This window comes from Pelobates fuscus, chromosome 1 (assembly GCF_036172605.1).
Source record: "Pelobates fuscus isolate aPelFus1 chromosome 1, aPelFus1.pri, whole genome shotgun sequence".
In the NCBI taxonomy this organism is placed as follows: domain Eukaryota; kingdom Metazoa; phylum Chordata; class Amphibia; order Anura; family Pelobatidae; genus Pelobates; species Pelobates fuscus.
In genome coordinates this window covers 389,152,050-389,163,487 of record NC_086317.1, presented here as the reverse complement: position 1 = coordinate 389,163,487, position 11,438 = coordinate 389,152,050, and the positions used below count along the sequence as shown (strand labels likewise).

The following is an 11,438-nucleotide window of genomic DNA, read 5'->3' as shown; positions in this document are numbered from 1 at the left end:
TCGGAAAAAAAATGGCAGTACTGCTTTGAATATTGAAAAAGCACATAAGGATAATGGGAGTAGGAGTCCAACACCAGAAAAAAACTGATTTGGCTAAAATCCTAACAGAGAATCAATTTTAAACTAGAATAGTTTTTTGCTCACGTAACACTTTCATGCTGTACGTAATGGTAATTACCCAGGCAAAATATTCTACTATCTGCTATAGTAGTAATAGTATTAAAATGATGGTGTGTTGCCAAGTTTGCAGCCAGAACATCTGTAAGCTGCCAATGGAACCGGCAAACAAGGTAGAACATTGTAAACCATTTGTCCCCCAATAATATTTTACAGCTGTGGGTTGCTCAGTTAAAACCTGGGTAATTATTTTCAGTACTAACTCAATGGGTTCTTTTTTTATATATATATATATATAATTGAAGTCACCGGCTGCAGTGTCTAGGAAGAAAATATTGTTGAGGCAAGCATTGGTAGGTGTGTCAAACTGCCGGATATTTATATCAAATAAAACCCTACGCACTGGAAAGACAGTCTTAAATTGCTGAAGGCATCGCAAGTGTAAGAACAAGCACTTGAAACAACAAGCTTTTGGGAGGAGTCCTAACGATCTTTTCTATGAACTGATCTTAGTACATACACATCGGTCGAGTCAAGCAGCGACAGCTGAAGTTTACTTGATTGGAACTGCTGATTCTTTGGACTAATAACTACTCTAAGCAATGGCTGAACAACTGACACCAGAGCAGATTGAGGAGTTTAAAGAAGCTTTCTCATTGTTTGACAAAGATGGTGATGGTGCAATTACAACAAAGGAGCTCGGCACCGTAATGAGGTCTCTCGGACAAAACCCCACAGAAGCAGAACTGCAAGCCGCGATAAGTGAAATAGACTGTGATGGTAGTGGGACAATCGATTTCCCTGAATTCCTCACTCTGATGGCACGTAAAATGAAAGATACGGATACTGAAGAGGAAATCAGAGAGGCATTCCGAGTGTTTGACAAGGAGGGAAATGGCTTTATAAGTGCAGCAGAACTCCGCCATGTGATGACAAACCTGGGGGAGAAATTAACAGATGAAGAGGTTGATGAGATGATTAGAGAAGCTGACATTGATGGGGACGGTCAAGTAAATTATGAAGAACTTGTACAGATGATGATCTCAAAGTGAAGTTCTTCATGTGTTTTCTAGAAAGATGTTAATTTGCCTATCTTTGATGTTAAGATATGCCAGTAAAAAAAATAGTATTCTAATTATATTTGCATTTTGCTTAATTTTTTTCTAGCACTCATTTATTGTTGTGTTTTTTTAAATATCCTCTCTGATAAATGGTGCAAACTATTTTTTAACATTTACTAATGTCCCAGTGTTCCACTGCCTCAGATCTAATACAACCAGATACTTCTCTTGGTAGCATCAGCAATACTTATATCCTATTGGATAAATACATTAAACTTGATTCATGTTAGAATGTTTTTAATAATGAAGCATGAATTATATGAATATTGCCACGTCCTGTTCTGTTCTGTTCAGATGTCTGGCTTTGGCATCTGGTATCCAGTACTCTTTTTACAATTCTTGTTTTTTTTTGGTTTTCTATTCTATGTCTGGTTTTCTTTATATTGGGTTTTCTGGGTTCATTCCTTCATTCTGTTTCTGGAATTCCCAGCCTCCTGGATTCCTTTAATTGTTCGTTTCTTGTTGCCACACCCATTCCTTTGCCATTTAATCCTTTTTGTTTCAGTCTGTTCAGTGGTCTCATTTACTCTGCTCCAATCTTTGCAGGCAAGTACTGTGTGTGTTTTATTGTGGTTTATTTAGTCATGCATTTCTAGGCAGTTAGGACCCACTGTAATTGGAGTACTTTGGCGCAGTGGTGGGCTGCATACATCTTGGCCATTTATGTATGTCTAAATCTGCTTATTTCATATATAGTACTTAGTTATGTCTCCTCTTAGTTTGCTTTGTATCTCTTGTCTCGTTTTATTTGTCTTGTATTCCCAGTTCATGTACTGTCCTGTCCATGTCATGTTTATGTTTACCTCATGTATAGTGTACATGTTCTGGTTCTGCTTTCTGTCCTGCTTCTAGTCTTGTCTTGTTTTCTTGTTTGGTGCCTGTTCTAGTCTTGCCTTGTTTCTAGTACTGGATACATATCAGCATATCATCTAGCTCCTGGCTTCCGCTTAAGCTGCATCAGGGCTCTGGTATGTGGCCACACAAACCCTGGTGCTCAACACCAGGGGGCGTGTGGTTACTCTGCACCAGACCCTGTTTGTCCATTTCCACGCTGGGCCTCCTATCTTCATCATCAGGCACACAGGGGTCCTGGTCTTCGGACCGCCACCCGTGAAAAATATAATGCTATTGTATATGTGGAGGGCGTTCTGAAGACTTCAAGGATAAACATTCCAGGATGACCACCACGTCTCTAGTATATGTTGAGAAAAAAGGGGAAATAGAGTATATTTTGGGGGTTATATTGGGGGTTGGGGGTTATATCAAAGTAAATTATGAATTTGACTCCAAAAAAGACAAACAGGAAAAATTCTCCAAGTCAGCGATGGCTACTTTGGCCTTAAATTTGAAATGTATTTTGAATTCCCAACATTTATCACTTTTATGAATAACCCTGATAGTGTTTCAAAACTGTTGGGTTCCAGTTCAAAATTTCAAAATCTTGGTAGCAACTGGAAGGTATAAATTGATATCAGGTGAGTGGCAAATGGCTGATACAAATACTTGTAAATGGCTTCTCTGACTTGCAGGCCCCAGTGGCATACCTGTGTTATGTGGTGCATGAGGAGGAACTGTGTGTGGGCACAATGTCAATTGCTAAATGTTTACTGTACTCCTCAACCTTATTTGTGTCTCTGTCTCTGAAGACACCTCACCTCTATGTGTGTATCTCCTAACCCCTTGTGTGTCTCATAGCACACCTCTTACCCACTTTTGTGGCTCTTAACCCTTGTGTGTATTTTCTCTCTCACCCCATTGTGTACTTATATACCCCTAACTTCTTTTTATCTCTTTTCCCTCCAAACTTTTGTGTATCTATTAACCTCAGCTTATCCCCTTCTGTCTCTTACTCCTCATACTCTCTTGTGTGTTACTTAATCCAGCTTACTTCCTTGTGTGTGTCTTATCCCCTCTTATACCTCTATCCTCTTGTGTCTTCTACCCCCTCTTAAAGGGACACTGTGAGCACCAATGCCTCTTCAGCTCATTGAAGTGGTCTGGGTGCAATGCCCCATGTCCCTTAACCCTACAGTGGTAATTATTGCAGTTTCTCAGAAACTGCAATAATTACCTGCTAGGCTTAACTCCTCTTTTAGTGTCTTTTTTTTTTATATACAGCCACTAGATGGACTTCCAGGTGCTTAGATGACTTTTGGTCGCCTAAATGACGCCGGACATCCTCACTCTATGCGTGAGGACTTCCAGCGTTACCAAAATCCCCATAGGAAAGCATCAATTAATGCTGCACTATGAGGAAATCCTAATGCGAGTGCAGCCATTGCATGGGCATAGCCTAACCCAGTGCTGAGGGAAATCGCCAATGGATTCAGGTAAGTGGTCGAAGGTGGTCACTGTAGGAATCTATAGTCTTTGTTTTCCAGGCACTATAGAATTCCTTTAACTATTGCGTTACCCTTATAAAATGCCACATTAGGTTTTTAGCTGAGGCAAAAACATGGATATTTGTTTGATTTATTTGTAATTAAATACATATTTTCAATTACAAAAGGACAGCAATGCATGAAGAAAAAAATTAAATGGTACAAATTACAGAGAAGTATAAGGACACATGACATGTGTGACATGTCATGATTCTCTTTTATTCCAGAAGTTTGGTCCTTAAGGGGTTAAAAAAATGACTTAGCAATTCTGTTAAGCAGTCCCACAAATATTTTTAATACATACAGTCATGGAAAAAAGAAAGTACACCCTCTTTGAATTCTATGGTTTTACATATCAGGACATAATTACTTCATCAGTCTCTCACATTGTTGAGGAATTAAAGCCCACTCTTCTTAAGGTCTCGCCACAGCATTTCATTCATTGAAGAGAAGGGACAGGGGTTTTGTAGAGAGGTGACAGGGGTTTGGCAGAGAGGGGCAGGGGTTTTGTAGAGAGGTGACAGGGGTTTGGCAGAGAGGGGCAGGGGTTTTGTAGAGAGGGGCAGGGGTTTTGTAGAGAGGGGCTGGGGATTTGTAGAGTGGGTGACAGGGGTTTTCTAGAGGGTGGAGCAAGTGTTTCCTAGAGAAGGGGCAAGGGTTTTGTAAAGTGGGTGACAATGGTTTTGTAGAGAGATGACAGGGCTTTTGTAGCGGGGGATGGGCAGAGGTTTCATAGATGGGCATACGTTTTGTAGAGGGGAGCAGGGATTTTGTAAAGGGGCAAGAGGAGTTTTGTAGAGGGGGTAATAGGGGTTTTATAGAGTGGTGACAGGGCTTTTGTAGAGGGGGACAGGGACTATGTGAACAAGCAGTTGCATTTATAATTAATATATATATAAATACTTATGTATGTATGTTTATATGTGGTTGGTGATTTAATCATGCTTTAGAATTTAAGTTTTATGTGGTGCCATTTGGCACTAGCAAATCACAGACGTAGCAGCAATAAAAAAAAATCAATAGACTTGGGGTGGGGCCTGACCGCCATGCAGAACAGTCGCATGAAACAACAGCTCCCGTAATCAGGAGTACTTTAACCCCTTAAGGACCAAACTTCTGGAATAAAAGGGAATCATGACATGTCACACATGTCATGTGTCCTTAAGGGGTTAAGCAAGTAAAAGCTGACCTGGTACCCTCTTGAAGACCAGAGACTGCGGTCCGATACATGAGGGGGCACTGGATCTGAGGAGAGGCTTGCAATTCTTGTTTTAATCCCTCAGAAAGACCCATGTCGTCCGCATAGGATGAGGCCTACTCAGGCGGTGAGTGGGGTGGATGGCCGCTGCCCCGCTATCCTGCCCGACTGTCACACCAGACTCCCACAAGCTTGTGGATCTGGCCCCGTCTCCCCCCCTTGGGCCGGTGGGGGTCATCCCGGTCCATGCCCCAAGACCCCTGCAGCAGCAGCGACCCTGCAGCAACAAAACGTCACCATGCTATGGATGAGACCCGGTCACCCGGAGCCACATGTAAAATGGCGGCAAGCTGGACTCTGAATGCCCATACCCAGAGGCATATAAACCCTCCCTCCTGGCTGGTCAAACTCCCCACAGAACCCTGTTGGAGGTCGACAACGAGATCGAGGAGGCTAAAGCAGCTGGGGCTCTGTGCTATGCCCACTAGGTATTCGCCAAGTATCTGGACCCACAGACAGCACACAAGATGGAGACATCGGTACACCAACGAGGCTCGGAAGCAGCCCACACCGTTCCCCCTTAGAGAACTTACCTTCGGGCCGGCCCGGCACTGGGCGACACTTTAAAGGAAGATCCCAGCCTGCTACGCCTGCACAACAGGGCCATGACACCCGACGACAGCCTGACCACAAGGGGGCAACAGCTCACACAAACTCTCCATACTGCAAGCAGAATCCACAGGCAACGAAGCTTACAATTGAAAGGGGACACTTGCTGCAGGTTTCTAAAATAGCTGGGATATCTGCTACCACCACGTTGTATAATTTAATACCATTCTGAGGTTTAACCTTTAATCTGGGCCCTCTCTTACTGATGTCTGCTTTCTGTTATTAACACTTGCCTTACATTATTAACCTGTAATTAACCTGAGGGGCAGAGCTACTCAGCTTGCTGTATAGTCGAGGGAGTCTCTGGGGCAAAAAAATCTCCTGTAACCACTAGTCGTTTATCATAACTACTTTAAAGCATAATAATAATCTATAAACCTGCCTGAGGATTTCCCATCCTCTGCCTTTTGAATCATATAACTGGTCATACGTATGGGCAGACCCATTAGGCATGTATGCATGCTAACATAAAGAGTGCAGAATATGTGACATAATGTAAAGCTCCTTGAGACTACTCGTACTGTTCCATAAGACATGCCAGGTATATAACAAGCATATCGTCCAGCATTTACTTTTATTTTCTATGATTTGTAACGCGCTACAAAGGCATATATGTAACCAACTAGCCTGCTTCATATAATATACTGATACCTTTGCTAGCGTCACATATAGTTAATCTAACCGTTAGACCCTTAATGCCTATATGTCACACTACACTCAAGATACACACCTATAAACTAGCTCTGTTTTATGCATGTCTAGCTTAGCATGTTTTACCACAAAAACGATGTTTAAGAGCTTGATATCTTCATATAATATTAAAAAAATGTGCCGTCTAAACTGCCACACTGTGAAATGTTATGGAAATGCTTGTAGATGCTGTTGTGGCTCTACACGCTTGTTGTCAATCACAAGAAAAATAAAGAATTCAAAAAACAAAATCAATAGACTTAGCATTTCTGTTTTGGCTGATTTTTACTGCTGCTAGGCTGGTTTAACCCCTTCAGGACGGAGTCAATAGTACAAAAAAAATGGTATTTGCTCTATATGTCTGTTCAACCGTAATTCACCTCTTTAACCCCTTAAGGACCAAACTTCTGGAATAAAAGGGAATCATGACATGTCACACATGTCATGTGTCCTTAAGGGGTTAATATTAAGTGCACCCACATTAATTATATATAATTTTGTTCAGGAGAAACAGGGATTTAATTTCTCATGAACTATTCATATTTGAACATAATTTATTATGAATAAAATTAAAAAAACTGTGAGACATTTTTGACATGTTTTTAGACATTTTAGCTGTAAATGTCATAATACCGTTAGCTTTAACTGCAAAAAAAAAACAACACATATTTGGATTCAGTAAAGTCTCACGAGTACAACAGTACCCCCCATTAACAGTTTTTACGGTGTTTTGGAAAGTTAAAGGGTCAAATATAGCACATTCCATTTTTCAGTTTTTTCAAATTGAAATTCGCCAGGTTGGTTATGTTGCCTTTGAGACCGTGTGGTAGCCCAGGAATGAGATTTACCCCCATGATGGCATACCATTTGCAAAAGTAGACAACCCAAGGTATTGCAAGTGCGGTATGTCCAGTCTTTTATAGTAGCCACTTAGTCACAAACACTGGCCAAAGTTAGCGTTCATATTTGTTTTTGTGTGAAACAAACAAAAAAACAAAATATTTGGCCAGTGTTTGTGACTAAGTGGCTACTAAAAATGACTGTCATATAAAAAATAAAGTATGGAGAAACAATCAGTTAATAAGGACTATAACCACCTGGGTGCTATTCCTCAATGGTACTCCCTCAAATACCAATACAAACAATAGTTAGACAAAAAAGGAGACTGCACACCAGAAACCACAAGTAATATATAGCTTGGTTTAATAAACCAACAATAGGTTAAAGCATACAAATAACATATAGAGTGACAAAAAATAGGCAACATGTAAATAATGAACACTAATAGTTTACCAGATTTCTCACAAGCATAATAGGGCAGAAACACAAATCCAAAATAACCCCAACGTTTCTGCACCACCTGGCTGCCTTTATCAATGGTGTTTTTTTTACTAAAAATGACTGGACATACCCCATGTGGGAGGGGAGGGCTGGGGGGACCCATTCACAGCCAGGTTTTCCCCAGGGTGCAGTAACCAGTATGGTTTTGCATGCCATGAGTATGGTGGCACCCCAAGACTTCCATAGGGGTGGGGTTGATGAAAGTCGAGCACCAAGAGCTCCACGGCTTGTCCCCCCAGCATCCCAGTCATCCTCCTCTAGCGCGCAGCGGCTTCAGGCAGCAAGGTGGAGGGCTGTAAAATTGACACAGGTGATAGGTAGCGGCGTCAATTCTCATCACAGCATGGTGCCCCCACAAGTACATGACACTGCTGGTGACCTTGGGTCTACAGGACAACGGGTGGACAGGACTAGCAGCACTCAGGATCGCTTAGCCAGGTCCCCAGGTTCCTCGGTAGGTAGCAGGGCTGGCAGACGTACTTCACGTACTCGCTCCAGGAGCTTTCGTAGGAACAGACATGGCAACACCAGTAAGGGGTCCCCTAGCTTAGCCAGGGAAAAAAAGACACTACGGCTCACCGGCTAGGACGGCGAGTCCCATGAGTAGCGCACTTCCAGGTCCATCAGCAGAGGCTCCCCGGACAGTCGTTTGAGGGAATCAGCTAGAGACGGGTACGGCCGCAAGGGTCAGGATGACAGGTCCAGAAGTTGTCACTCACGATCAGGGACTCAGGGAGAGGCCAGGAGGGTTGGGAGTATTGGTGACGGCCTACCCCGGATGTCTTTTTATTTTTCCAGATCGCCAGATCAGGAAGCTACAGGCCTAAGGAGGCTTTAGGACACAGGATCTCTATTGGATGCGGCTTCGCCAGGAATTATACACAGCGTATGTCAGGGAGCAGCCCCAGGATCGGAATTCATACGGGGTTCGGTTGGTGAGTCCCATCTTGCACCACATTCAGAGGAACTGATGGAGCGTTTAAAAGCATTTCTTCACTTGTGACGTGCAGGGAAAAAGGACAAAGGTTCTTTTAGTCAGGTGTGGGTTCCAGGGTCGCTGGGGGGTGGAACGGTTAAGCACGGTATCTCGGTGGGTGCAATGAGTGCAGTAGGCGATGCAGGAACAGTTAGTTAAGTTGGCGACACGGTTCCGGCATCATCAGAGTCGGTTCTAACCAAAACAGCAACCAAAAGGGCTTTATTGATAGGGGAAATTCCGGATGCTGCCCGCCAAAACATGCACATCTCTTTTGCGGGTCCTTTGGGCTGCCATCTAGAGCACAAACTCAAAGATAGGATTTGGAAAGGGGAGTTTGTGAAGATCGTCTCCCTCCTTGCCCTAGAGGACTATTTAGACTTAAAAGAAGAGGACAAGAAGGATTCCAAAAGCAAGAGGAAGAAAAGCGACCTAAGTATAGAGAGGTTCCTAAAACTTTTGGAAACTGGGTTAGGGCTCTCTGTAACTTGGCTAGTGTGTTAGGAGAAAAATCGCCGGATAAGTGCTTCCAATTGTTCTGTTATCTTGATGGGGTCTGGGAATCCTATCACACATATGGGGGTCTCGCATATGATGAACAGTTCCGCTAGCGCTTGTCAGCCAATCGAAGCATGCGGTGGGACTAAATGGACCTCGCGCTCTGGATGAAACAAAAATCGCAGCCCTTTTAGAGTGGGACTGGCGCCGGTTCCTCTTCTACCTCATCAGCTATCCATAGGAGGGGATATTGTTGAGGGCCAATGTAAGTGGGGAGCAACATGCCATTTTAAGCACGAGTGTTCAGGTTGCAGCAGAGCACACAGCTTTAACCTATGCTTCAAGCATGGAAAAACTGCTCCAGCTGGAGCCGTTGGAGGTACCTCGGCACCATCCTCTGCCGTTGGGGTGCTCGCTTGTGAGGGTCAGCGCGATGCTTCCATGGTTAAACAAACACATTAACCGTGAGGATGCAGTACTCCTTCAAGATGGTTTCACTCAAGGGTTCGTGATTCCTTTTCTAAATCAGTTGGTTGTTCGTTGTTTGCATAATCTTCAGTTTGTGGCTGAATTTCCCGAAGTCATGTGGGACAAATTGCTTGAGGAAGTCCAATTGGGATGGATGGCAGGGCTTCAATCTCATGTGCATACTTTGAAAAATGTAGTACCTTCCTAGAATGGGTAGTTAAGATGGAGGCGGGCACCAAGTTTGTGATCTATTATTTAGACGACTTCTTATGTGTTGGTCCCTCTGATTCCGATACCTGCAGGATTGGTTTAAGAACGCTGAAATGGGTGGCTAATGTCTTCGGGGTACTTTTGGCGGTTGACAAAACTGTAGGGTCTGCAACATGTCTTAGTTTCTTGGGGCTCCAAATCGACACAGTAGCAGGCGAATATAGTTTACCGAAGGACAAGTTAGTTGCTCTTCGGGAAGCCATTGCTGATGTTCGGTGGTCTAAGAAAGTGACCTTACGCACTCTGCAGTCATTAATTGCGTGCTTGAATTTTGCGTGTCGGGTGTTCAATAGATTCTTTGCCAAAGCCACCGGTGGAATACGGTCGCCGCATCATTTCATCAGGGTGTTGGGACCCATGAAGGAGGACTTGAGAAATTTTCTTGCAAGACTGTAATGGGTGGGTTTTCTTTCGGGACAAGGCAGTCTCGTCGCCTGACTTGGAATTGTTCACGGATGCGTCGGGTATGGTGGGTTTCGACGCTTACTTTGTGGGCCAATGGTGTGCTGAGCACTGGCCTTCATCTTGGTCTTCGAGCTCGCTTATTCGTAATTTGGCATTTTTGGAACCATTTCCATTGCTGGTGGCTTTGTCATTATGGGGGCCCATATTACGGGACAGGAAAGTAGTCTTCTTCACCGATAACATGTCGGTGGTGGGCACGGTAAATAACTTGTTGGCCTCTTCAGTTCCTGTGGTTCGGCTATTATGTCGCTTTGTCCTGCATTGAATACAATTTAATATTGTTTTTCATGCGTGCTCTCTTTTTTTCAGTGGGCAAGATTACGTGCAGAGGCACCAGAGGCACAGGCGGAAGGTTTACCTTGGCCAGTCGAAATGGGGCAGCTTGGGACTTCATGCTTGGAGGGCTAATCAGGGATTTGTTGGCGCCAAGCACTTGGGCGGCATACAGTAAAGTGTGGGATTCTTGGGATGCTGTGTTGGGGTGTACTGAATGGAATTATTCGGTGGAGTTACGTTTAGATGTTTTGTTATGGTTTCTGTGTAGGTTGTTTGCGTCTGGGGCCTCGCCGTCGGGCGTTGATTGCAATCTAGCAGTATTGGCTTTCCTTTTCAAGTTAAATGGGTGGGAAGACTTGACCAAGCACTTTCTGGTGCGTCAGGCCCTGAAAGGTATTCGTAAGGGGAAGAGAGCTCCTGATACCAGGAGACTGGTCACATTTGATTTGCTCCTCTAGCTGGTTGGGGATTGCAAGCTCTATGTTTTTCTCATTATGAGATTTTGTTGTTTTCGGTGGCATTCGTTTGGGCATTTTTTTTGAGCGTTCCATTTCAGTGAATTGGTGAGTAGTAGCCATTGTCGGGTTGGGGGGCATTATGGTTTTGGATTTGGAGGTCTGGGAGAACAAGGTTAGTATTAATCTTCGTTTTTCAAAAACAGAGGTGTTTGGTAAGGGTTGTCTGGTTAAATTGTATTGTTTACCTGGGTCGGGTGTATGCCCGGTGGGTTGCGCTTCCCCTTACTTGACGGTTCTTTCACAGGCGGGTGATTCCTTTTTCATCCATGAGGATGGGTCATCTCTGTCCAAATATCAGTTTTCCAGAGTTTTCCACCTAAGTTTGGAGCAGCTGGGTTTGGAGGCGTCGCAGTTCGGTACACATTCATTTCGTATTGGTCAATGATGGAAGTCGCTCAGCTGGGTTTAACTGATGAGCTAGTTTAAAAAATTGGTCAGTGGGAATTGGTG

At 43.7% G+C, this 11,438-nt stretch overlaps 1 protein-coding gene across 1 annotated transcript; it reads left to right on the top strand.

The window, feature by feature from the left end:
- Positions 1-528: 528 nt before the first annotated feature.
- LOC134568343 (calmodulin-A-like) lies at positions 529-1,248 on the top strand. The gene has a single exon (XM_063426893.1). It carries the CDS (start codon positions 720-722, stop codon positions 1,167-1,169), a length of 450 nt encoding a protein of 149 aa, XP_063282963.1. The 5' UTR covers positions 529-719; the 3' UTR covers positions 1,170-1,248.
- Positions 1,249-11,438: the final 10,190 nt, after the last annotated feature.